The following is a 27,667-nucleotide window of genomic DNA, read 5'->3' as shown; positions in this document are numbered from 1 at the left end:
CCCTTTTCTTCATCTTTTTTTGCCACTAGTCAAAACACATGGCAACCCTTTTCATACTGGTTTTCAATTCCACATCAAAGTTCCTCCAAGCACTCAAGTTTTTAAATAACAGGCTCACGGGGCTCAGTATCCCCAGATTTAAGGCATTTACTGTTTTTAGACATGAGAAATGAATGTCCCATTCCTCCATACCGTTAATGTTTTTTCATGTGCCAGTGTACATTATTCTTTAAAATGTGTTAGAAAACTCATTACTATGTTGTTGCTCTAAAGGGCCACTATTCCTGCTATGCGCAACTGTTGAGGCTTGTCTGATAATCAGAGCATGGTCAGATGACACTCAATGCTCAGACATTCTTACTGAACACCGCCATACAATAAAACAACTTAATCCCAGAAGTTTAAAAACTTAGACTCCGGGATATACGTTGTGCCCTCCCAAACTATAAAATGAATGATCAAGTAGCGTGTGTGCACAAGTACACAGTCAAAGACCCACTAAAAGAGAAGTCTACAACCTTTTCTATCGGGAGAGCTACTTTAGATCCTTGAAACCTTTCCTGAGCCACGACCAACATGAGGATTCCGAACGTCTACACATCTAAAACACTGTGGCTCGAGTAACCTCGGTGGTGCTTCAGTGAGCATTACAGAATTGTTGCAGTAGCCATATCATAAAGGGGAGACAAGAGGAAAAAACATAGGAAGAAGAGGAAAGTAAGAGAAAGCAGTGAAGATAGACAAATTAAACAACCAGCGGAGCAAGGGAAGGAAGACAGCAGCAATAAAGGAAACAAGCCAAAAGAAAGCAGCAGAAAAAATGAGAAGAGAACTGAAAATAAATATAAATAACATTGAGTGAAAGAAAGGGGAAGAAAAGAAACAAAAAATTTAAGAAAAAGAAAGCAGAAAAACTGAAATGAGGACTAAAGCAAACTGAGAAATGAGGAGAAGAAAGTAGTAGAGAGAAACAGCAAGTAAGAGAGACAGGAAAGAAAAATAAAGGCAAGGCAGAAGAAGTAGTAAGGAACAAAATAGAGAAAGAATAAAGCAAGAAATAGGGTGAAAAACTGGAAGAAAAAAAAAAAACTTGGAGAAAACTCAGAGAAAGAAAATGATCCAGGGAAGGAGAGTTGAAAAAGAAATAAAGATCATTTTCAGGAGTGGTCACTCTGCACTGAGAGTTTCCCAGGCCTCACAGTACGCGTTGCACATTGCAAAAGGGCAGCTGAAACTTTTCAAACCACCTTACAGGCAATGAAGTGTGAGCTATAGAGAGCGAGGCAGAGAGCTCATAAAATCGGCCTATTGGAGACTCCTGCACTAAAATGTGTCCTGAATAGAACATATTTTACATTATAGAAAGTATAAGTGCATGTGGCTGCTAGATCGAGGACTTTTGGGGGCTGTATAGGTACAGGACAGAGTGTAGCAAGTATAAAGTTCTTAAATGTATGTGCAAAATCGCAGATGTGAAAATCCAACTGTGCCAAACAGAAGAGGGGGCGATCTGAGCAGTAGTTATTGTTGCTTCCATGCAGCGTAAATGTAGCATTGCTATATTGGGAAAGAGTTGCTTCGCGTTAGGATAGCTGTACGGCCCAAGAGAGCTTCTCATCGCATCTGACCCCCAAATAATCATAATATTGAATTCTGCTGAGGCGCTGGCCATAGATTGTGAAAGTAGACTTTAAGAATTTCTGAAGGTTTACCATAATAAATGTTGTTTTTTGCTGTATTTAGCTTTAGGTTCTCTTATCCACTGTGCAGTTTATGCATCAATAACTCTGTGCCTCACAGGAGAACTGCATAATCTGTGAAAAGCAGTATTGGAATTTGGTCTCCTACAAAGTGTGGAAAGTCCAAATTAACCTTCAGTAATCGGTCTCCCAACATCGCTAATAAAAAGGTAGAATAAGAGGTGCGAGTACGCAGCTCTGCCTTACGCCCACTTTATAGCGAAGCTGGCCCTCGGTTCTCTTCTTGGACCATATCATACAGCAGCTGTATTATGTGGTTGCACGGCAGGGTCTGCCAAAGAATAGATAGGACTGAATCAAAGGCAGTTTTAAAGGTCGATAAAGGTGATCTTCACATGAGTGTATTTGAGGCATATATTATACAGCCTCTACGCTTGGTCGAGAGTGCTGTGAATTTTTCTAAAGCCTGCCTGAAACCGCAAGAATATCCTTTTCACCTCAACCCATGTTTCCATTTGGCTAAGTAATACTTTTCAGAAGATTTTGAAAGTACCATCTATTAGCACAATCTGGCAATAATTAGCTGGGTTGTTCGTGCACCCTTTTTGTGGCAAGGGACTATAGTTGCAGATTTGTACGAGGCCAGCACTACCTTGGTTTCCCAGGCCAAGTTGAAAACGGTTGTTAGAGTGGGTGCCCATGTTGACAGATTATACTAAAACATGGCTGGGCACTTTGTCTGGCCCGGGAGACTTGTTTAATTGTTGGCTAAAAATTGCTACAGAGGTTTCATCTATAATACGCTCATGGACAAATCCCCTGAGGGTTTATTCCTTTGACGCATGTCTGCAGAGCTTCCTGAATGACGTTCTCTCTTGCTAGAAACAGGAGAAGAGGAAGGTATTTTGCTGCCGCGGTCATAGGCTGTGGTTTTTGCACATGTCTGAAGTGTTTGGCCCATGCATCGTATGTAATTAGTGTATCTAGGTTTCTGGCAGGGCATTCACATCCCCAGTTAATGCCTTTTCGAGGTTTGTCCTAGCTTTAAGATCTACATGGCTCTTTTTGAATGTAATAAGGCGTCTGTATTCCGGTCCTAATAACTTCAGGTGGGATTCGCCAAAGTCTGTGTTGTCTGGCGCAGTTGTTGGTGACCGTTTCAGCTTTTTGTATTCAAATTCAAAGCTTCCCATTTCAAAACTCGTGGGCAAAAGCTGGGAGTTTGAGTTAGCCTTGGCTAGGCAGTTACCATCAAGTTGTGCTGATCTCATTAGTATATGAGATTGCTGCAAATAACCAAGTTAGATTGTTCTTTGTGGTCCAGGATGTCCTTTTGTACTTCAAGCCAATAATTACAGACTGCCGGGCTCCGTGGATTAATATGGCAGTTAGTTTGCAGAGGGATCTTTTCCCATCTGGATTTTTACTAGCAGGTTTCATTGAGCAGTTGTACATGAAAATCTTGCATCGATCATGGCAATGGTAAATTGTCTCGAGTGTAGCAATCAGTGGGTCGTGATTGCTTTCGATTCTTCTAGAAACAGACAGGTCGGCAATTCAGTAGCACGACTCTGCATTGAGAAGTATGTAATCTATGAAACGCTCCAGGGTGCTGGATCAAATGCCGATGGACTGTGCCGGATAATACGAGGGGGGGCAACCATTCAGATCAATTAGCAAAATAAAAGCTTTTAAACTCCCATCCTAGTCTGGTAGATCCTTGAGTCGGGAACCAGGGTCTGGGGAGGCCTCTCCTGGATTCTATCTTTAATTGGTCAACCATTGATACTTCTGGCTTTGTGTTAAAATCCCCACATACTAAAATTATGCGAGGACTGGTCTGCATCCTTAAAGTTATTGTCTGTGACCCTATCCCTCTTTGTGCATTTTCAGTGTGGAAGCTTAACAGATTTAGGATGGTTGTGCGATCTCTTGGGCTTCCTGGTGGTATATAAACATTGAAAAGATAGATCCAGGACACCTGAATCATGGCTGAATATAGTTTCTGTTTTCCAGTTTGCTTTCGGCCTGCACTGAAACTTGGAAACGCAGAGGTGCCCAAACTGTTAGATCTCCTTTTGGCCTGCCCTTCTTTAGTTGCAGAGCAGAATAAGCAGAGAACCATTTCAAGTTCTACTTCATTGAACACCCACTAGCACTGCCTTGCAACTAACTGAGCCCCCAGCGGATTTCCAAATTAGCAATGGCTGCCATCAGTCTTGCAGGGAGCCGCAGAGACAATTCCAGAATCTTCCACATAGGACAAACGCTCCGCTCTCATTGAAAGTGAGCCGGGCAGACTATTGAGGTAGAATATCACCGGCCTGCCATCCAAATTGGAGGACAAAGGCTTGAATTCCTCTATTAAATCATATTCAGTCTGTTGCTTTCAAGGGTCATTAATTGCTCTAGCACTACGTTCGTGCTACCTACACCCGGATTGTGGTTCATAATTATGCCACGCTCTCTAGCAAGAACTCTGCCTGAGCTCAAGGCAACGACGGACAGAGCAGGGCTTCTTTGACCAGAGTGGTTACCAGGTGAGGTGAGGTCCATTCCCCGTATCAGACGGGTGCCTTCTACATCCCGTCGATACGGAGGATATGTACTTGGCACATGAGGTTGTATTCATTCCAACCTTTAATTGCGATTGTGTTACATTTATGATTTTCTCACTGTTTATGACACTATTTTTAATGCAGTAGCAACAACTAGTTAGGTCCTGAAGAAAGCTGTAGACTACCAGTCCCGAAGGCTGAAACATGTCGACCATATTTACAAGCAGTGATATTTGAAACTGCTTTTTGCACTGTTTTTAATAAGGATTACAATAGATACCCCAATACAAGTTTCTCTGTTGTAAATCTTTAACCCGCACTTACACATTTGCACTGCACTCAACATTCCCACAAATTCCTTTGGGATCACTTCTATGGGGTCTATGTGGTCGGTGAGAACCTAATTCTGTTCTTTCTTCTGTCCCTCTCCGATGGCCCTTTTAAGATATAATCCACTAATTACCCCTCTATGATCAAGAGGATGAGTGGATGGAAGGATGGATACCCAGATGATGATACTGATCACTGAGGTGAGTGATGGCAATCCAATCATTCATAAGGGTCTCTTCACTTCATAATCCTGTCCTCTGGTACTTTTTTTGACATAGGCAGTTAGTTATCCTGTTCCGCTGGAAGGTAGCTGGTACACAAGACCCCCGGATTTCTTGTTTGTTATCTTACCTAATATACAAAAAGGAACTTTGCACTTATTGTTCTTTGGTTTCTGGTCTCCCTCCCCTTTTCCTTCCCCATCCCTTGCAACAGGTTATGTGCTTGATTCTTTGTAACTGGCAACTAAATAATACTTTGAGACATTGTTGTAGGTTACACATTATTCACCTGGGTCTCAACTGGGTTTATGGGTATACTCCTGTGGTTTGATATTGAATAACCCAGATTCAGGCAGGAGAATCTATTTTATAAGCAAAGAAATGGCTTTATTTTGTCTATCGCCTGAAATTGCCTCTGCTTTAATAAACGTCAATGGAAGGAATACATTCTCATGATTATTTATGTATATATATTTTTTTAAATGTCTCACTGTCCCCTTCTAAAATGTTGGCATGTATGGGTCCTTACTGCTTTACTTCCTGCTTTGCTCTGTGGCGGACACTGCTTTGTCTCACAAAAAACGGCCCCACCACTGCTCTGACATGGTTTTCACCTATAGTGGTGTTTTGGGGGACAGCTGACCAAGGGAGTTCTGCAGTCCCCTCGGATTTATTGAGGAATGGAGCAGTCTGCAGAGTGCTAGTGGCTTGGGCTATTTTATAGCCCAAGGTATATATAATGGGGCATTTCAAGTGTTCAGCCACCATTTGGTCTTGGTGACATGGTGGCTGGATCCAGATTTGTAGCGTTTTTGGTAGCAGTTTAGCATATTCGTGGTAGTGCTAGTAGTTGCGTTTTCACTTTAGCATTAGGTCGGCTGCCAAAAAAGTTGCTCAGGCCCTGAGGCTGCTTGAAGAGGTGGGACGCCTCAACCTCCTGGTGGCAGGCATGGGGATGCCCGAAGGCTGCCTGGCACGGAGGGCGACAAAGGTGGTCGTGGCTGCGGTGTTTGCCGGCTCACCGCTGCACCAGACCCCCAATGGGGCATTAAAAAAGGTAAGCGCAAGGGGCCACTCCTGCGTGAGGAGAGCAGCCCCGAGGGTAGGCACTGTGAGAGCTAGAGTAGCCCACTGGAGACTCAATCACGTCAAACATGTGCTGTATAGAGACTCTGGGAGAAGCAGTGCGGAGCAGCTATTTGGCAGAGAAGACCCTGTCAAATAGACAGAGGCCTTGAGCACATGAGCGGTGCCCACCAGCAATGCTCGCACGAGAGCAGGAAACTAAATCGGTCAGTGGACGGGGCACCCAAGGGTCCTTGGGCAAAAACTACACCCAGAGGTTTGTTCATAGGCCTTGGGAAGCCTCGGTTCAAACACAATTTCAGTAAGTTCTCAAGAAGCATACGGTTTGGAGAGATTGTTTAACGTTCCAAAATTAAGCGACAGGCCACAGCACATAGAAATATTGATGGGCAATAGTGAATAACATTTTTTCACGAAAGGATTCACACCAACATCAAATAGACAACTAGAGTTTGCTCTCCTTGTATATTATGTCACCTGTTTAAATGTTCAGCAAACCCAGTGGACATGTAAATTGTCAAATCCATATAACAAAAGAAATTCAGCAGGTCAGAAATCAACAGGACAAGGTGTTACTGCTGTCCCATGCCAACACTACAGTACCTACATATCCCAAACAAAATGGTATACTCAGCGACACACCGCAATTAAATGCATATTAGACCTAATCAGAGTGGCTTGGGTTATTGAAGCGTTGCTTTGTGTATTTGGTTTCAAATCAAAGTCATGCTCCAGAAACAAAAACTATGGATTCACAGGGTACTGGCTGACACCACCATTTACAGCGAGGTACTTTCAACGTGTTAGGGGAATGCAACATCTAACATGCATTTATGTTGCGAAAGGAAATTAAACCTTGTGTGAGTGGGTAAAAACAGGTTCCCACTACTGTTCTTTTTAGGTGGCTGTACTAAGTGGTAGAACAGAAGAAGGATGTGAAGTACAACGTTTTATCTTAGCATCAGCACTCTCAACCGTAGCCATTCAGCAATCAATAACATACAAAGGAACAGCACACTTGGAAACTTCTACTAGGATAAGAGTAAAGGGCTTACTTTTTGTCCAATCATGGCTAATACTGCAGGATATAAAACATCAGAGACGGACATTAATGATCCTTTAACAATCTACGTACAGTTTATTTTAAACCTTTAAACACTATTAATACTGACCAAGCAGAATACAGCATATCTAGTTGATTGCGACGTACCTGTTTGAGTTGTTGATAAGCCTCTATAGAGTTCAGCCATGCAAGGACTGGACCTTTGTCGTCTGTGGAACCACGCCCATAGAGCTTGCCTACAAGAGTAAGATTCCTTTGCATGAGAATGTAGCCAACTTTGCATAGATCATTTAGTGCTGAAGAAGTAGGGCCAAATTTTGAAACCAGTATATTTACTGATAATAGGCTCAATGGTAAGATTTTCACAAATGTTCTATTACATCACTAACAAAGGTTCGCTTGGAAATCTATGTAAAGAGTAGGATTGCCAGCATAGGTCAATTTCCCCTCGCTACTGCAAAGTCCTGTAGCAAATCACCAGCTGTTTTAGGGTAAGGGAAAATGTGCATGTGCAACTTTTTCCAAGTGTACACACACGTTCCGTGACACCCATTGCAAATAGGAGCGAGTCTGGGATACATCGTAACAGAAAGACATTTAAAATTAATTTGTTTAAACTATATGTACCGGTGCACTGATAAGAGTTTGCTAAAAATCACAAAGGTTAATTTTGTGAGTTTGTCAGGGAGTATCAAAAGTCAATCCAATACTTGGATGTTTCGAGGAACACCCATATGCCTATTAATTTCTTTAAAAGCATAGGAGTGGAGAACCTAACCCACCAGGCCATGTTTTCCACTGTCAAAATGGCAATTTATAGTTGGCAAAATTTGCAAGTCCCAGTTCTTATTATCAGGATTTGAAAATTCAAACCATAACCTCAATTTTTCCCACAGAAGGTTACATCAAAGATTGCAAAATGTGTTATGAATACAGAACCAAGACAATATTCTGAGCGCAATTAACAATATTATTTTGGTCTTTTCTATAGTTAAGCGCAATATACACCCACATTACTGAAACGGACTCTGAAGATTCCTCCCTCAAATATTCACTGCACAAAAAACGCAGTGGCTTGGTAAGGATGTCTTGTGCACCAATGCTAGCAGGGAGAATGCCCCACTCACAACAGTTGCAAAAAAACACCAGAATTTGGGTGCAGCTTACCTCTCATACTTTGGCCCAAACATGGCCTTGGGCGACTCGACCTCTTACACTAATGGTTTACTACTCCCTCACTGTTGTAAAATAATAGCTCGAGAAGTATTTCCAAGGCATTCAGTTACATTAAAACCGTTGCCAAATGAAGTGATGCAACATTAAAAATATCCAACTACAGAAAGGTTTGCATTTAGCAAAGGTACAGAGATTAATACACAAATCATGCAATGATTTCCTCATTACACACGGTCATCAATGTATGAAATAATTTGACAAACTTCATAAAAATCAAACTTCAACTGGTGCAGCGCCTGGCTCCAATACTGACTGACTGTAAACAATGTCCTCATTCACCCATCGTTTGGAGCGTAGCCATATGGAGGGCAAGGCTTGATGGGAGAAGCAAAGCATGTGGACACAGTCACGCACCAGTTTCTGTGAACGGTATTCAATGCTCCAGAGTTCAGGGTAATGGAGTCCAAAAACCATTCAAAAGAACTCGCCTACTGTGAAGCTTACAATGGCGTTCAAGGAACTCGTTGGTTTATACATTAACAGCGGATGTTGAAATCTGGTTCAACGGTCTAATTTTCGATCCACTTTAGGCTATGCAAATCTCTCATACCACAAACGACTATCTGGAACTTAAGAGTCTATCAAAGGTCAAGTGGCAGAGCAACAATCCTTCAACACACCTACTAAGAGATGAAGAAACAATGGTCACTAAAACGTAAGCCTCTGCTTTTCATTACAGCTACACATTCAACCAAGATTTACATTTTAGAACAGAGCCGATTGGTACCCATTTAAGTTTAGTAATGAACAACTGTCCATAATTAATTATCTGCGTTCACTGTAAATCCAAATCCTAGATTATAAAGTGAGAGACTGTGGGAAAGCAGGCCTAAGTTGGCTAATGCTCGAAGAACAATTGCATGAAATTAAAGGGTCCTATCATAAGCTTCTGCGAGACCTCCCGAGAAGAGAGAGAATACAATTCCACTGAACTCCTGGCCACCATGCTCTTGGTAAAGATTACTGACAAAACATTGAATATTAAAAGAGGCACAAATCTGAACTAAACAAATTCAAATGTTTTTTACTTACAACTTTAACAATATTCAATTTTTAAGACAGCCCATCAAAGCCATAATGAAACCAACATTAGCATATCATTTTCAGTTACGAATGTACACAAGTGGTAGACCGGAATTGAAAATCTTGGACTAGGCACCTTACAGTCAGAAAAGTCAGCAGCAGAATTAAATGATGGAGCCAGGATAACACTGGCAGTCATTCAATTTTCTTGCAGGTTACCAGCTAACAAACAAGCACCTGCAAAGCGAATATGTCTGGCCTTGGCAAGTAGGTGCAATAGCTGCTTTTTCTTATTGCAATTATATACCACAAAAACATGCAGCTTAACACATCGTAATAGATGCTTGCAACACAATTTTATATTTAAAAAATGTATCCAGACATAATTTTATATAGCACAGCACAGGGGCTTCATAAAACGCAAGCGTACAAACCAGTTGTCATTTTAATGCACAAAAAAGGACAATTCTTAGTGGTGCAAATAAAAAAAATAAGGTAAATTAAAGCCAACCGTATCTTGGAGATACAGTTTCAACATTAGGGATAACTAAGAGACAAATAGAAAAGTTGAAGAATAGAAAGAAAAACACATTGGCTTAGTAAAGTATTGACCGAGAAGCATTGGCACTGGAGTGCACTTCTTTTTAAGCGGTCATGCACACGTGATCAGGCAAAATGCCATCAGTCACAGTACAAGACAGCCAGTGGCTGAAGCAGGAGAATACCATGCTGTAGGTTGTAGTCAGTGGAAGCAAATCATGTAGAACAGTTGAACAGACCAGTGGTGACGAGGGCTGCCCCCACTTTGGATATGCAGCGCCAAATGGTACAATTCTCATGGAAAGAGATGCACAATATATAGTTGCCACCATGTGCGGAAATGTGATATCCTTAAAAATTAGCCGTTGTAGCACTGCATCTTTTTGGGGCCCAAGAGAATCCTTTAGTAGTTATCACCTCAACAACTTTTACTCCGATAAATAATAGGTGCTTTCTCTCCGTAACTGTGCCAAGACAACCCGTTGAGCAACTAGATACAAATGTTTGCTTTCCCACTCAGTTTGTCCAATGTATTTAATTAAAACTGAACAGGTTGACACCACGTGTGCAAGTACTAGCCAGCTTTTTGAGCAATGAGAAAATGGTTATCGACAGTCAGTGAGATGGAATATATTCATTTCTTGTGACAAACTAGAGTGATGCTTTTAAAGTAACTGCAGCTGTCATAAATATCAACTTTTTAGGCTCCATTCCCAAAGTTCTATAAAGAGGAGTCCGCCAAGGATCACTGCCCCAATTCTATGAACAAGGTAAGCAGAACACAAGGCCAAGCGCTAGTCAATGGGCAAGGGAACCCTAGCGGAGATGACAGAATATTCCTGGGATAATAAATAAAGAATACTTCAAACATTTCATGGAGAGCACTTACAAATCCAGCCCGTGTTCAAGAAACCAAAGAAAGACATGTGAATGCTCCTTGATTTCATCAATAGCCTCCCTTCAGGGTATTACCTAACTTGATTTTGTACGATATGCCAGAATAAATTAAAAAATAAATAACATATGGTCTTCTGGCTCAGAGGTCAAGGAATAGCTAAGTACACGAACAAACAATCAAAAACGGAATTGAACAGAAATGGTGCAAACATTCTACATGCTTTAGGGTTACACACTGAAACTCCAATCCAAAGAACAAGTAAGTGTAGTTAAAACTGCCAGCCTTCCGCTAGTGCACTCTAACCTCAAGACTGCAATGATTCATGTGCACAAATTGCGTAAACAACTCATTATCACAACTTTGATAAGATTGCTTTCAATTCAATCGGTTAAAAACCTTTCTTAATCTATTCAAAAGACTCAGCAGAAAAACAGGATTACAGGTGTGATGGCTTCAGAGCAGGATCAAATGAACTCTGAGCTTGTTAAATGTTATGAGTAAGCGGAGTTCTGTTGCTCGGGATCTAGAGGACAAGGCAGCTTCTCGTGGATAGGGCGGACAGAACTGAATTATCCTTGCTTAAAACAGTGAGGACGACTCACCGACAGCCCCGATTGGCAAACCCCCCTGTATAGTTAGAAGGAAGGACAAAGCTCACAAATTGGATCTACTGACAACTTGCAAATGTTCACATTTCAAGAATGGAGTTAACTGTTATACGTTTTAAAAAAAACAAGTACCAGAACCCTAAACATAAACCTATGGGCTACAACGGAAGTAGTGAAATGTGACAGTTATAAACCCCAAAGCTATACAGTTAGATGCACGCAATATATCCCATATCAGATTGTCAACAGGAATAGACACTAGCGGTAGCTGCTACTTTCAGTTCTTTTTTTTTTCCTCCAAAGATCTGATGCAATTTACTTGAAAGAAGTCACAAGACAGTGAGCAATTGTCGGAGTCAGCTTTTCGGTCTTGGCAGTGGGTTAATAAAAGGAGAGAGATATGTGAGAACCCCTAGATAGGTCTACTACATCCAGTCACAAGACAAGCTAGGGTCTCACCCACAGAAAGTGAAGTACATTTTCCATTCTTGAAAGCTTAAGCAAATTAGAGGTCATTAGCCCAATGGATGTCTGCATGGTGGGGGAGGAATGAGAGAATGACTGGCGGCGGAAGAAACATTCGGGCAGAGGATACTTACAGAGCTACATTACTGAGAACTCTATCACCAGCACTGTACCAATGTTTCTGAATTCATGTAAAAAAAAAAAAAATGCAACATCTTTATGGGTTGACATAGTAACATGTTCGAATCCAGACAGGCCGAAGAGGCCTGCCTTGCAACTACGACCCCATGTAAGTCAGGGGCTTTCTGGTGAAGTTTGCCAAAACAATGGCAATGTGCCATTGAGGGCAACAGAAATGAATAAAGGAACTCTATACTGGGAGGTCCTACATTAAGCAGAGAGCATATATTAATTTTGCCAGTTAAAGTGGAAGTATTCTGAGAAAGTCTTTAAGCACTGGCTCAACAGAATATCATCAAGGCCAGAAATGGACTCAAGTAGGGTATAAAACCTCCGGTTTAGTAAACTATACACAACACACGGTACCTATTCTATCAAAGTACAATAGGTTTGTTTTGCGCTCAGATACTCTTACAGTGCTAAACCACACTAGTATTTCCTGTTAAAGATTCCCCAACTTAGAAATTAATGTATAATGGTTTGAAAAGACAGTACCTATCCTTTATTCTTCCACTCCTTAAGAGTAACAGCGGTCTACTAAAATATCACTCTGCAAATGTATGACAGATCCCAGAAAATAATGTTGTAAGATCTTTGCCAACACTCCGATAGAGCAACAAGTAAGGCCTAATGAAAGGAATATTTGCAATTACTTACACTTTGGGATGAAATTCCCCTCGAGCAGATTATTTTCTGGGGAGACTGCATCCCAACCTGGAGGATGTGTATTAGAAGGTCCTTATGGATGTGATGGTGTTGAGGAAGGAAGAAAGATGGAAAGATAGACATGTCTCTAATGTTCACTCTAGCAGATCACACTCTTTCAGATCCAGAAAGATTAATACGTTTCTGAGGATATTAATATCCAAATAAAGTCAATGTGTCAGGAAAGTTTCCAGAGAATCTTCAGATAAATGGAGGTTTCTACGTTCAGACACAAAGTACTGTGGATGCTTTGGAAATTAGAAATAATCTACCTGTGTTAGATCACAAGGAAGTTCTTGTGTCCAATAAGGATTGCTCTTGCGATGGTGTATAAATGTAAACATTAATTTCAGATATTGTTTTTTGCAACTTTGATTACATCTGAACAAAGTGAGAAATCTCTTCCTGTAAGATGTTTACAGTGGAATTATGCATGCAAGTCATCAGGTCTTGTCCTTACACTACTCTATGCATGTTGCAAACCAAGGCATCTAATTCTATTTGGTGGTTTAGTAATCGAGAAGGCGCAAGAGCCGGATGTTCTTTTATTCACACAGATGTGCTTTTATATTTTTTATGGTTTCAGCTGCAGAAGTAAAACAAGCCAAAATTAAATAAATAAAAGCAACCCTAGACTAACATTTCATTCTCTTTAGAGCTCAGATTAGCAGATGACTCTAGCTTTAACCAAGTCTGCATACTATGTTAACAAAGTACGGGAAAAGAAGATACGAAGTCTCAGTGGAGCAAAACCCCATCACAGTGTTCCACTTAAACAGACGCAGAGCAGGAAGCTCTGATAACAGCGTGGAAGGCATCTTACAACACTGCATCCAGTCCTCCAGGGTGGCAAGACTGGTTTTAGTTTTGTACAAAGACATTTTTATTTAATTAGTTTTATATAGCGCTGGCCGGACCCGGGGGCATCGGAGCGCTTTACAGTAGTTTTTCGTAAGAGTCATATAATAGAGCCTGTTATCTTGTTATACATATTGGTTCGGAAGTCCAAGTGTGCTGTGCAGTATTGAGGAAGTACGCGAGTCCTGAGATTAGTCTACGTTGTCTTGAGTTAGTAGAAATATTGTGCATGCTTTGAAAACTGGGCTGGACAAACCGCAAAACAAGAATGCAGACAAACAATGCAAGTCTAAAAGCTTCTAGGTGATATAGAAACGAATAAAAATTAAGCTGCAAATACTTTCATGTCTTTCGTAGTGGACAAACTGGAAAAATTACTCTACGAAAATGAAACAGTTGAAAAGAGGCACAGTACTGGCACACTAGTGTCTTCCTGTTGAATTTGTCCAAGTCCTGCCTGATCCAATTAAACACTTGAATAGCAAATAGGCTTCACAACTAGCAAAATGGGGAACCTCCATTCTCAACAGCATATGCTACAACTTCTAAAAGCATACAAAGGAAGGGAACTTAATGAAAAGTGCACGGGACTGAATTCTGGCCACTGTTGCTGGAAATATCTGAGATGAAACACATTTCAGAAAACAAGTAAGAATCATGCCATTCAAACAGATATGAACATGTTCATCGCAGGTTTTAATAACAAACATCTCAGCCCCTCCACCTCCTTTTTCTTCTGCCCTTCACCGCTCAGCATTTGGTGCTTTTAAAATCCTCTAGCTATCAACTGTTTTCAGTAGTTTCGAAAATGTGCAAATATACGTGTGCCTGCACTGAAGCTCAGCTGCCACCTCTGCAGGACAACTTTAAGAATTTTATTTTTCAATTTTGTATCACGCACAAGTAGTATACCGGAGTGTAAAAAAATTGCACTTATTAATGCATTTAAGATCCCCGATCAAGAACCAAGCATGGCCGCATCTCACTTTACTCAGAAAAAAAAAAAATCCATTTACGAGAGTTGTCCATCACCTATGACTGTCAATTCCTTACCCAACTGATCACAGTATGCAGATGCAAAGTAGGCTTGCAAGTCTTGTGTAGACTAACATATATATATTTTTTATTTTTTTTAACGGAAGGCTACTGGGTCATTAGTATTGTTCCGAATTCATCTTGAGACATGCGAAGAATTATTTGATCTGATCGCAACTGTCAATTTTACAAAATGTAGTCACAAGACAAGGAGAGGCATGGCACCAATTTCCACAAATGATAAGGCATGGGAATGGGCAACTTCTGTGTTGTATCACCTTTATGCAGCAGACCTTGTATACATAACAGAAACAAACAAGCACTGGCGTTGCCAATAGGTTTTGCATTTGAAAAGTTGGAGCTATTGGTTTTGTAAATGACATTTTATATTTATATATTGTTATTGACAATGCCAATAACGATATATAAATATAAAATGTCATTTACAAAACCAATAGCTCCAACTTTCCTACTGCGAGACCTATTGGCAACGCCAGTGCTTGTTCTTTTTAAGCACTCTTCTAGAGTACATGTATTACCCAGTGCATTCTTGTCTACTTCTCCTCCTCTGTCATGCTGGCTTCTGTTGCTCTTTCACCACCCATGTGCGCCTCCTCCACCAGTGCCAAATGTTTATCTTTTGCTTCCCACTACCCACTCTCACATGTTGCTTCCTTCACACCCTCAGTGTTGCTTCCCTCCACACACATCCTGTGTTGCTTTCACCACCGCCCACCCCCATGATGTTGCTTCTGCACACCCATGTTTCTTCCACTCCCCACCAGCTCTCTGTGTTGCTTCCAACACTTTTTACCTCGTGTGGTTTCCGAAAATAATAAATAAAAATAGGATTTTCCGCATTTTTTCTTTTCACTAACCACGCCTACAAAATGATGTGGCTTTTAAAAAAATTGTTTAAACATGCTGCATAGCATCAGGGATACTGTGCAACATGACAAAAAAATGGTAGCCAGTAAGTCTCAAAGGTGATACATATCGGCTTTACCAATGCTTATTTTTATTCTCAAGTTTCTCGTGTATAGCCAAAGCCTCATCATTTCACTTTAATGAGGGTATATGTAAAGGAAAAGCCTCAAAGATCAAGCTACAGATAATGGTGTCAAATAAACACTCACCAATCATCGGTAGCAAATAACAAAGATACATATTTGCATATTCGGCTTCTAGGCTAGGTTAAGTGCCCTTGCACCAGAGCACAGTTTCCTTAATAAGAGTATTAAAAATGTTAATAAAGCTCCAGAATATGTTGGTAGATTAATTTGTTTTTGAAAGAGTAACTATACTTCAGTAGTAGCACACCTGTCATGTTTGCAGTGTTACGAGAAATCAAGACATACAAACGTAAACAGAAACAAGCCCATAATAAAACTAAAAACATGACTAATTCCAGATTGGGTTTAAGTATATCATGGAGTCTCGTGTGTGTGTTTTTTTTTTAAAAACTTGCAGTATTTTCTAAAAGGAGATGCAAATATCCTAAGAATTAAAAGTTAAAACGCATGGAAAACTCAAAACTGGAAGTGCTGCTCATACGAAGGAGCAAGTTCATATCACTACATTATACACATAAAAATATCAAGCCACAAATACTAAAGAGTGGGATCTGACATGGGATAATCCCAGAGGTATTCGCTTGTCCCGTATCAGATGTGCTTAGTTTACCTAGCCATATGTTTTTGCTGCATTCTCTTATTGCAGCCTTGTTATTGTCATTATGGACAGAACACTACTTTATTCAAAGATTAACTGAGGTAGATACCCCAGTTTTCTTAGCGTTTTATTAAGTGTCACTAGTGGTGTCCTATGAGGGATCCAAATATCACAGACATAGATATATTAATGTAAACGTGTACAGTAGCACATTGGAACTATAGCTCTCTTAAAAGGCGTGAAGGTCTAAACATGCTCTTAAAGTTCGAGCTCTGCTCTGCTGCTTCTCACGTACCAAACCTGGCAGGCGTGCACACCTCCACCTGGCTCTGGCTGTCGATGTGCTCAGAGAGGATGCTCATCCGTTTGGCCGACTCGTTGTACTTAACCTCGAGGTCCTTGATGTCCAGCCCCTGCGGCAGAGGCCGGGGCGCCCCGCTGACCGTGACGAACACCCTGTCCCCGTCTGGGTAGGTGACAGGGTCCAGAGCCCGCACCCGCACGTGGCAAGGCAGCTCCACCAGCAGGCGGCCGACGGGACTGACCACCAGTGTCCACTGTTTCAGGGGCAGGTTCTTGGGGGAGCTGGCATGCAGCCTGCAGGGCACAGCCCAGAGCGGGCGAGGGTAGGTGGGCGACGGCCGGTAGACCGTGGCACTGCCTAGCAGTATGTGCACGGAGCGCTGCAGGGTGCCATTCAGCGCCGGTATTAGGGGCGCCCTGGGGAAGGCAAGAGCCATACCTGCGACCTGAAACTATAACAGACGGGTCAGGGTTATATTTCTTCTACGTGTGCAAAAATGTTGCCACTCTTGGGAAGAGCAGCATTCCTAGGAAACACTTCCATAAATCGAAACTTCGGGTCGGAAGTACTAACCAATCCCGTGAGCCTGCCAAGTTTGTCATCCAATGACGAGCAGCTTCAGCGACTGTCCTATCAAAAACTGGTTAGTAAGCGACATATGCCCGTGTGCGCCTGGATATGGAAAGAAGCGCAACCAACCTTAAAACAAGGTTTAATTTGTCATGGGAGTGCGTTCTATTGAAGCAATTGCTCCCACTCTGATCTTGACAAGTGTTTATATGTACCTTTTTTTATCACTCCCAAGCGTGTCATGCTTGCCTCTAAAAACAATTTGAAAATGTTTATTAGTACACAAAGACGACTTCTTGTTTGAACCGGGTTTTGTACATTATTAATTAGTCTAATGACGCCGAGGGCCGCTACGAAAAACACGAGCATTTGATTTCTGCATGCTTTCAAAACAAGTCAGGCCCGGGCCGTGCTGTGATTGGCTGACGTCACGGGGGTGTCCCGGGCCGGCAGCCAATCACAGCGCGGCCCGGGAATGACGTCACGGGGGTGTCCCGGGCCGGCAGCCAATCACAGCGCGGCCCGGGAATGACGTCACAGGGGTGTCCCGGGCCGGCAGCCAATCGCAGCGCGGCCCGGGACAAAGGGGCGGGGCTTAAAAAAAGCACCAGAAACACCCCCGAATCGCGTTTTCAAGAGAAAGCGCGATTGACAGCCTCTGTCTCCCAATGGCTAGTCTCCATTTATGGAGCTAGCCAATTGGAAACAGAGGCGGTCCAAACATCCCTACTGAAAACAAAAGTTTTCGATCTGGGAGGGGCTTTGCCCCTCGCCAGGTCGAAACCTAAAAAGAGAAGAGGATACAGTAGTCAGAAAAGGTAGTGCGCACTTGTAGTGCCCAAAAAGAAAACAGGTTTTCATATAGGTCAAAATAAGAGAATGATGGGGGTAAAGGTCTGCTACTCAAGTTCCTAATTGGGATGGACTGTTCTCCTAAATACATATATTTCAGCACTCCTGTAAGAAGCTAGGAAAACAAATATTACACTACCAATTATATCATACAAGCAAAAATGCAATAAATGTTACCTAGTCAATTAAACCAAGCAGGTCATATATTATTAGTGAAATTAGCAGTTGGCTTTGGGTCCAGTCTGGGTAAGCATGTAAAGCATGATAGCACATAACAGCTCAAACAACCAGGTTGAAGAAAATTCCCTCCTGCATCAAGTTGCACCATATCGGAGCTAATGGGAGAAAACCTTGTCCTCACAAAAACGTTACTTTCCAAGCCCTTATTTGGCCTCGTATTAGGTTTAGCAGACAGAGTGAAGGAGAGGAGCGAAATCAGCTAGGAGTCAGTCAAGTAAGAAAGACTGCATCTACGACCACAGGACATATATAATATATTACCTGAGGATTTCTGCACTGACAAATACAAAAACCCAGATCTAATAAACAATAAAGACACAAGGCACTTACCATCTCTTTCCTCCAGGACAAAAGGCTCGCTGTCCCAACCATCATCCAAGGCTGCAGGCTGGACATCCAGATGTCCGTAAACACAAACTGTTTTCTTGCCGGGGTCTGAGCCCAGTCTGCCCAGAATAACTGGTGGAAGTGGGATTTCAGAGCCATCAGGGAGCTTAAAGTCAAAACAATCAACATGTCAATTTCTTTTTTTTATTGCTTGCCAACTTTTAGAACTTCAGAAAAACATCGTATAGCCAGTGCTGAGCTGCACTTTAAAGTCAGCATCTCGATTATTGGACTAAAACCAAAAATGTATTTGTTTACAAATCAATAATGCTTTTGAGGGGCCTCCATCAGTAGTGGAGAAGGCACCACTGAATTTGGGTTTCCCAAAGTGTGACTGGGGAAGATATTCAAATAAACTGCTGCTCGACCAGGTGCCCAGTTGTGCATTTTACCCAGTATGGTTCTGGTTACTCAGGTTCGACAATTAAGTAATTACTGCTGCTATCCGCAGCCTGATCCAAAGAGTACTAGCAGGCTAATGTTTCAAGTTTGGAATTCTAAATGATGAAAAGATGAAGCTCCTTTAGAATAAGTTAAGAAAGGCCTGGTCCACCAGGAAGACTGCCTTATTACGAGAACATGTGGAAGCCAGACTCTCAAAACATGTTGTACAAGTATAAATGCAACAGTAGGTGACTAAAAACAAAACCGCTTTTTTGCAGAAAAACTTGCGTGACATAGGGCGCAAGCCTTGTATCCAGTCAAATCACATGCATCAAGGCAGTGTGCCAAACCATAAATAGACACTTAGACATCAGGTGTTCGGTCAATGGATCATATTTAAAAGAAAATGCATAATTTTCTCGGTTTCCAGCTATGCCACGCATTTTACTCTTCCTATCTGTAGAAGGCTCATGACGGGTAATGGCTAGGGGTGAGCGGAATTTGCCTAGTCGCGCTATGCAAAGCTCTGCGAAACTGTAAGAAATCTCTGGGGGCACACTCAGTTCTGCGAACACGCCGAATTGCTTGTTCCGACCGTTCGCGATGTATTTTTCCTGTTCGCGAACGCGGTTTGCGTGATTGGGGAGAAATATCTTGAAAACACGCATTTTGAAAGCGCAAACAGGCAAAAAAATTCCGCAAAGCTGCAGATCACAGAATTTTTGGCAATTACGCGTTCTCCACGGAACACGAAATTACCCAAATTCCACGAGCGGAACGGTTACCGGCCAGGCCTAGTAAAGTCTCTACAAGGTGTCAGACACCCTTTGAAATTTTAAAGCCAAGTGTCAAAACAGAAGATTCACCATACTTCCTGAACCACTGGAGTCTCTGCTCACCTTCTGTTTACCGACGTCGACCAATTCACAGGTGCCACCCAGGCGCTCAATCTCCTTGGCAGCGACTTCCATCATCCGCTTTGTTTCGTTTCTTTTTTCCGGCAACGCAGACACGCTCTGGATTGCCACCCATTCTGCCAAACGCTGGGGTAAACAAAAAACAAATTCACAACGGTACTGCCAAAAATTATAGTTTGAACACAAGCGCACTGCTTGCGGCTGGAAACGTCTGCAGAGCAAAGGTGAACCCTGGTTGTTGGTCTTTAAAAATCTATTAATGTAATTGGTAACTATACAGGCATGCAAAACTCTCCACAGAACCTCCATATATTAGAACACATTTATAGGCTATAAAACATTGCGATCCTTCCTTTTAAACTGCTTATGCACCTTTGATTGTGGAGTACTGCACACTGTTGCTCACTATTACAGACCTGCATCCATCTGACCCACAAAGACAGGCACTTCGTGATGTGAAAATACAAGAAAAGAAATAAAAAGGTTTCTGACCTTAAGGCCTCTCCCTTAAAATAAAAGACCAGGGTGCTCTAACATATAGCTCGTTGCGGCTTTAGCAGAAATGAGCTGTTTTTAAGGCATCCAGGCACCATACTACCCAACGGGGAACAAGTCGGATTTGTAAAGTAATATGTACAACACTAGGGGAAACAAACACTGCAAGCACATAAACTAGGGTGTGGGAGGGTGAACTTGAAGGGGTTCTGTTTGATCAAGTACCAGAAGAAAGCTTAGAGTTCTTTATGTCAGCAACAAAGATGAACGAATGAGGAAGTTAAATGTTTAATTTAGACTTGGCGATTAGGCAACACTGCAAGCTAATCTATAGTTTTTTCAAGCTGAGCATGCAGTTTTAGGATTGCGACAACGCTGGCCTGCTGACGGGAAGAGGTGGAAAACACAGTGTTGGGATTATAGCTCATCATTAGGAGTGACCTTTGAAGCCTAAGGCAAGCTGAACACTTCAGAACAACATCCTAACCCAGCCTGTTATGTACAAGGTGTGATCGCCCTGACTAAAAGCACCTTATATGCCTAGAGGGTCAGTCACATTGCAATGTACTGCAGCATTTTTTAACAGTTACCCCCTCAGTAAGGTGCTGAAGCCCTTGCCAACACGAGTAGCATGCAGCACTGTGGAGGGTGTGTGGTTGGAAGACTGCTGTGTAAGTGCTAACCCTATGTGGGAATTTTACCACAAAGGAGCAGTTGCGTTATGGAAGACAGCGCTTAGCAGTGAGGTGAATGAAAGGAGTGCGAGGGCTAGCAGTGGGACGTGCATTTGGAGATATGCTGGCACCATTAGCTAGGTCTGCAGGTCAGTTTGTGTATATGTAGTTATAGGGCATTCCAGCACCGGTTCTGCATGGGCTGCTGCATTACGGTGGGCCATGCTACAGTGCAATTAGGCTGGACAGATATTACAGAGGGAAGAGTGTGTCGAGATCGGTCCAGATGGACAGAGATACTCATCACCGATTTGACCTGCATAGTGCAGAAATAAACGAAGACCAGAGTATACAGCTTGTGGGACAAGTGTCAGACCAAGTTAGAGCCTTCTGTTGACCAGCAATGTTTGACCAGCAATGTTTGACAGATCTTTCTATTGGACGCCTATCTTTTTGTATGTCTGTCCAGTTGCTATAATGTCGTTATTTGCATTGTATTGTAGTATTTGTATAGCATTTATCCACACTGATAACATGCTACATAAGTGTGTGTACGTGGTGGGAAGTATAGTGCCTTTGTTTTGTGCCGATGTGGTAAGCGTTTCCATGTTGTAAGTGATGACTACTTAAGAACAGTCTTTGTGCTATGGGATTCAGCGATTGGCGATGTGATCAATAGGAGGAACAGGGCGAGATGTAGACATGCACTTTTTGTAGTTTGCTAGAACAACTGGTTAACTCTTCATGTCCCTTTAAGTTTTATTTAATGTTCCGAATCCCATTTCTGAAGAGGGCTGTGAAAGGCGTGGATAATTGGAAATCAGATGGGCCCTCAAAGACTGCATCTCGGACATGCATTAGACGATTGTCATTATGGGATGTCAATTAGGGAGATTTTACATGATCCACTGTAATATAAACATCGTTTGGCATAATGGGATGTTGGTGCTCAGGGTATGTAATTATTTGAGACCTGCAGGGTGGAATATCAAAGTGCATGGCATAACCAAACAGCTTAGAGACCAGTTAAAGTTGCCCAAGAAAGGGAAGTGCGGAACATGAATTGGTGGGAGTTTATAAATGGTTACATAAGGGGACCAGGAACATAAATTCAGCTGCAATGAAGAGAACACAGGTGAATTTCCCACAAACTGGCTTGCCGCTGGTGAAATAAGGAACCCGAAGCTGGGATGGAAGACAAGTTTGAAGTAAGGAATCAAGATTTGAGCCAGTATGGTATGTCAAGGATGACTAAAATGGTATTGGCGATGCACATGGAAAGTGTACAAGCGTAATGCCCACTTTTTCCATGCAACAAGGTGAGGGATGGAATGCTTAAATTAATCTTAGCCACTGGCAATTGCTCAGGCTGCATCCAAGCCATTGCTTTCCACCTACCATGCCAATCTACACAAAGAACCACCTTATACAATTCAATACCAATCCTGCTCCTCTTGGGAACAGTCCATCCCGAACTGCCAGGCGAGGCCCCATCAAGAAGGGACTCGTCAGCAGGGTGTAGCTTGAATCCTTTTTCAAAGTGAGCATGGGACCCATGCCTGGGCATACCCATCACACTTAGAACGCAAATCTGCAAACAGGTGAAGGATGGAATGCTTGAACTAATCTCACCTTTTGTGTATTTGATTCACCACTCAAAGTGGCTAGGGTATGCCCGGATGTGCTCACTATGCCACTGGAACCAAGCTACACCTAACTGACTAACCCCAGCCAGGGCAAAAATGGTTTTGGTATGCTTGTGTTCAAGTTCATGGAGAGACTGACCTGGCATTTCAAAATGAACTGCTCCAACTGGAGCAGGGCCAAGACTGAGTTGTATCCGACTGGGTCAATCTTAAGTGGCATGGTAAGCAAAAAAACAAGAGGGATTTGAATGTTATTCCGAAAGATCGCCACCGGTTAGACTTATTGAAAGCATTCCTTTTGTGTGTTTGATCACTTTTTATTCATGGCAAACCAGTTAACAGAAAAGTGGGGGCTTTGATAAGAATAAGAATACAGCAGGCAACATGAGTTTGCTAAAGGTATTTTTGCAAAAAGTAGGTTTTTAGACTTAAGTCTTTCAATCGTGCTGAGATTTTGAGACTGGCAAAGGTATAGCCAGAGTCCAGAGAATAAATCTGTAACTGAGGGGCAGATGGACACCCAAGTCTTAATATGGCCCATTAATAACTTGTGTGTGTCAACAGTGAGAGTGGAGCCAAAGGAGGAGATGGACTACCGGTCAATGCACTGTCTGGCTGGAAGTACATTTAGTAATTCATTATGTAGGCGCAAGAAATTTGCACTGCTAAGTAAATGGCCAATTAGCATGTCGAAGCAGGCAGCAGAATGGTATGAAGACCGAGTTGGCTGAGAGTAGAAATATGGGGTGATCAATAGATATAACTGTGATTATGACAGAAAGCAGGAGGGCTCTAAGCTTCGATAGAATAAGCATTTGTAGGAAAAGCAGTGAAGGATTTTTTTTTTTTTTTAAAGCTTACATGGGGTTATTGTATAGCACCACTAAGAGCCCAGCATTGGTTTCATAGCACTTTGGGGTAAGGGAACATGCGACAGGGAAGTGGTGGATTGTATTACAGTGCATTTACCAAAACCGGAGGTGGGAAACTAGTTGATCAGCAGTGTGGGACAATAGCTGGAGAGGATACACCACTTTATGTGTTGTAAAAGATGACAAAGCCTTGGAAGACCAAAAGCCCCAAGTGTCTTAATGAGAATGAGAAGCCAGGTGTTTTTTTTGTTTCGTTTTTAATAAAGGTACCTGACCAGGCACGACTTATGATCCACCTGGAGAGGCCCAACATGGATACAATACGATTATCCAGATGACATAGTAAATAGGTGAGTCTTCTGATGGGAGGTGTAGTCACTTTCCAGTCTCACGCCAAGGAGGAAGGGTTTCCAGCGGGATAAGCACTGAAGGGTTTGGCTGCCGTATCTCCTATCAGCCCAGACGAGTCAACAACAGGCGCTGATTGGAAAACCATAGGTTTCTGATTGGTTGCTACCGGGCACACAGTTTTACTCGCCCTATACTTTAGCAATCAGATGTAAATGATTTTAGGAAGGGGGCTTGACTAACCTTTTAGTTCCTATTGTAAAGGCAAGCACTGCATAACAGGACAGAAAGCCACAGAGGTTTTGGGCACATTTTATTCCCTTACTCGCCCTATACTTTAGCAATCAGGTGTAAATGATTTTAGGAAGGGGGCTTGACTAACCTTTTAGTTCCTATTGTAAAGGCAAGCACTGCATAACAGGACAGAAAGCCACAGAGGTTTTGGGCACATTTTATTCCCTTGGATATGTATACGTGATTTTGTACTATTGTAACAATCTTCATTTATCTATAATAAGTTATTATTCCAGATCACTCAGAGGGCATCCTTGAAAACTCATGTGCACAAAGCAAAGTGTTTTAAGAGCGGAAGGGTGTTTTGCAAGCACACTGCTTTGTCACCGTCCAATGCATCAAAATCCCACCAGAGTGTCTACTCCTTGGTTGGGGTGCAGGTGCAACAGGGCTGGCAAACTTGGCACATTATGACTCATTTAGATGTTCTTAAGTGGGGTAGGGCTGTGTTGGGGTACCCCACTGGAAAGTAAAATAAGTGGATAGCAAAGGGCTGTTTAACTTATTGGAGGAAGACAAGACAGATCAATCTGAAGCAATGATCAGTACATTGTTGAGATTAGGGGGGTGGTGGGAGTTGCATCTGTGAAAAATTACAAAGGGTACATAGTAATAAGACGGCCAATGGCTAAGAAGCTATTTAAGCACGCTCGAGGGAAGATAATGAGTTAATAGGTTCATGCAGCTTTAAAGAAATGTGTCAGGAAGACGGATCTGGAGTTTGGGGTGAAATGGAAAACATGAGTAGTTGAAGCGTTTAGGGTGTGGACCACAGGAAAGGTATAAAGGTGGCAAGTGCCTACTGAAGATATGTCGGTTGTCTTATTACAGACAGCGTTCACTTACCCCACCCTGCCTCAAGAAACATACAATGGTCTGGTTAACAAAAAAAAACAAAAACATAAAACAGGTCTGCCATTGTTGTCGACTTAACAAATTTAGAATGGCAGAAGCATCTCAGGCTTGCTTAATATTGATGAATGAGACGATGCGTTACGAAACTTAGATGTGGCCCTGCGAGGAATTTATTTTTAAGTAAATAAAGACAAGGAGTCGTGGTCGGGAGGCTGGAAGAATGTGAACCGTACTAATTCATAGGTGGGCAAGAAGCCTGGGAGCAAAAGACAAGGGGTGACCGGATGAAGAAATGGTGAATGTATTTCTGACTATTGGGAACCAGTCCCCGGTGATGGCGTTGCTCGGGGTGGGTGGAGTAGATAGTTCATTTAAAGCAAACAAGTTCCCTTACAGAGTTGTGGGGAGTGTTTCAACACACTTGTAAAATTAAAATATGAGGGGCGGAGTGGCAGTGGAAGCTTTCGCTATGCTGCAGGAATGTCGATGACAGGGCTGTTTAATGCTGGTTAGGCTAGTTTCTGAAAAGGATTGGCAAGTTCGGCATTTTTTCAGGGTAAAAAGGCTGTACAGTTGGTAGACTCAACCCACGGTACACTCCTAGGCTAGCTATGTGAGACAAGTTTGGGCACGCTATGTTTTTGTAACATCTGGCCGGTCATATACAACAGCCCTTTTCTACACTAGAGAAGTGCTAGATTACTCCGACTTGACCAGCGCGGCCCGTCACCTTTCCACAAAGGTGCACAATAAAAATGTCCGCTGTTGACATGCATTAGAGAAGCATCGCCACCTTGAACCTGGCTTACATAGTTACAAGTTTGACATGACAATCGCACTCGTTTGAAGAATCTAACATCCGTCCACTGCATTTCGAAAGATGAAAGCATGAACATCCGTGGGAGAACTAAAGGGCATACACATGTTTACGTCGTTTCAAAGCCGACTCAGTCTTTCATTCTTCAAAGGTCGATAACATCGGGAGGGGTACACGATAAATACAGGGTGGTGCATAACCAACTCACGCCGGATAAGGTGCTGCAGCGTGCGATCTGATCTAATTATTTTCTGTAATTAACATTGTCATCCTGCAACAGAACACATTGTGCTTATAAATGATCATCGCGCATATACCTACAACTATACAAGGTGTAAATAGGCTTTAGCAGCGTGGAAAAAACAGACATATGGCAATTTCGATTGCTACCAGTATCCGAATTTATAGCCCAGTGCATTGCTCGTGCCCACTGCAAATACTGCACTTTGACACTACCACATTGATCGGGGGTCTTATGACTTTGTTAAATTGCAAACAAACAGAGCTAAGTTCATTTGTCATAGCCGAGAACAAGTGGGCTCGCTGAGAGCGGCTGGGAATCCCGTCCAACAAGAGGAGAACGGAAGCAGCGCGCGGCGTCCACGCGCCCACTCACCTTCACATACAGGTCCTGATGCTCGTCCACGTATTTGAAGAGCTGGGGGAGCGGGCAGGAAGCCATCTCTCAAGCACGGCGGCAGTCTGGGTCCCGTGAAACAAACAAGTGCCGGTGCGGACCGTCCTCCGAGCTTTAAAGGCGCTGCTGCTGAGCTCGCATGTTTCGGCTCAGGCCGCTTCCTCCTTCGGCTCCGCCCAGTCACGCAAGCTGACCCCGCACGTTGACATCACCAATGAAGCTCTTCTTCACCGGAGGGTTCTTGAGAGGTCACCTGATGGCTAGTCACGTGACAGCAGCCAGTGACTGAAACTGGATGACCCTGAGCGAGGAGGCTGCCTCAGCCGAGCTCCATCCCGCTGAGCCCAAAGCTGTGTTCCATGCACGCCCGAGTTTTTTTTCTTTTATTATTTTTTATTTAATGCGATTTTCTATAGTTCGTCACGTGCACCAATGGGTTTCAAGCCCGACAGGCGCATTTGCGCCTCTCTCTCTACATTGCCAGGCGAGTCGTGATAACAACAGACAGCTGACCAGCTGTCTGCACAACACGTGAGAGTAGCTTACCTGCCAACATTTGAAAAACAAGCATTGTCATAGCCAATAGGTCTCGCCTTTGGGTTCTTATCAGTGTTTAGTCAGAGCTAGTGGCTTTGCCACGGTATTAAGTTATGTTGTGGAGTAGTGTGGCTGTTGTGCAGCATGTTGTAAAGTTATAATATGTGTAGGAAGGTGGCTACCTGACTATGGTTACCTCAGATTTCTTGCCTTGTGTTTAGCTGGTTTTCGACTTGGTTGGCCTGGTTCCCTGCTAATCAGGGCCCCAGGCTATCTGCTCTCTCTGTAAAATGGATTCCATGTACCCTAGGTACATACCACAATTGGAAATGGACTCCTTGTCAGCCCCTGTACCATGCACTATAGGTGCCCAGGGCATAGGTGCCACCAAGGCCTACCAGGGGCTGCAGCATATCTTTTGCCACCCCTGGCTGGTTCTTAAATTGACACAACTGGCTGATCACTCAGCTGGGGCAAGGTGGTGTAATCACCTCTTGCTTAGATATAGTATACCTATATCTAAACCTATATCTGGACACATATAAACCTGTGAGCCACTCCTATGGAAGGCCTTATCAATCCTGAAGGCAGAGTGCGTGGTTTAATGTGAGATGGAGCTCTAGCATGAGCTGAGCCTGTCTGCAGCTGTCGGGAACAACTC

At 42.7% G+C, this 27,667-nt stretch overlaps 1 protein-coding gene across 2 annotated transcripts in view; it reads right to left on the bottom strand.

The window, feature by feature from the left end:
- Positions 1-27,013, bottom strand: part of CNDP2 (carnosine dipeptidase 2) — a 91,417-nt gene extending 64,404 nt beyond the window's left edge. The window contains exons 1-4 of one of the 2 annotated variants that reach the window (XM_078687818.1): positions 26,449-27,013; positions 19,814-19,957; positions 18,474-18,636; positions 7,106-7,194 (exon numbers count right to left, since the gene is read on the bottom strand). In XM_078687818.1, the coding sequence (XP_078543944.1) occupies positions 7,106-7,194; positions 18,474-18,636; positions 19,814-19,957; positions 26,449-26,514 (462 nt within the window). In that variant the 5' untranslated portion in view covers positions 26,515-27,013. The remainder of the gene's footprint in view (positions 1-7,105; positions 7,195-18,473; positions 18,637-19,813; positions 19,958-26,448) is intronic. The other variant, XM_078687819.1, reaches the window with a different exon arrangement.
- Positions 27,014-27,667: the final 654 nt, after the last annotated feature.

Source organism: Lissotriton helveticus, chromosome 4_1 (genome assembly GCF_964261635.1).
Source record: "Lissotriton helveticus chromosome 4_1, aLisHel1.1, whole genome shotgun sequence".
Classification (NCBI taxonomy): domain Eukaryota; kingdom Metazoa; phylum Chordata; class Amphibia; order Caudata; family Salamandridae; genus Lissotriton; species Lissotriton helveticus.
The sequence above is the reverse complement of the archived record's forward strand: the minus strand, read 5'-3'. Positions and strand labels throughout refer to the sequence as shown.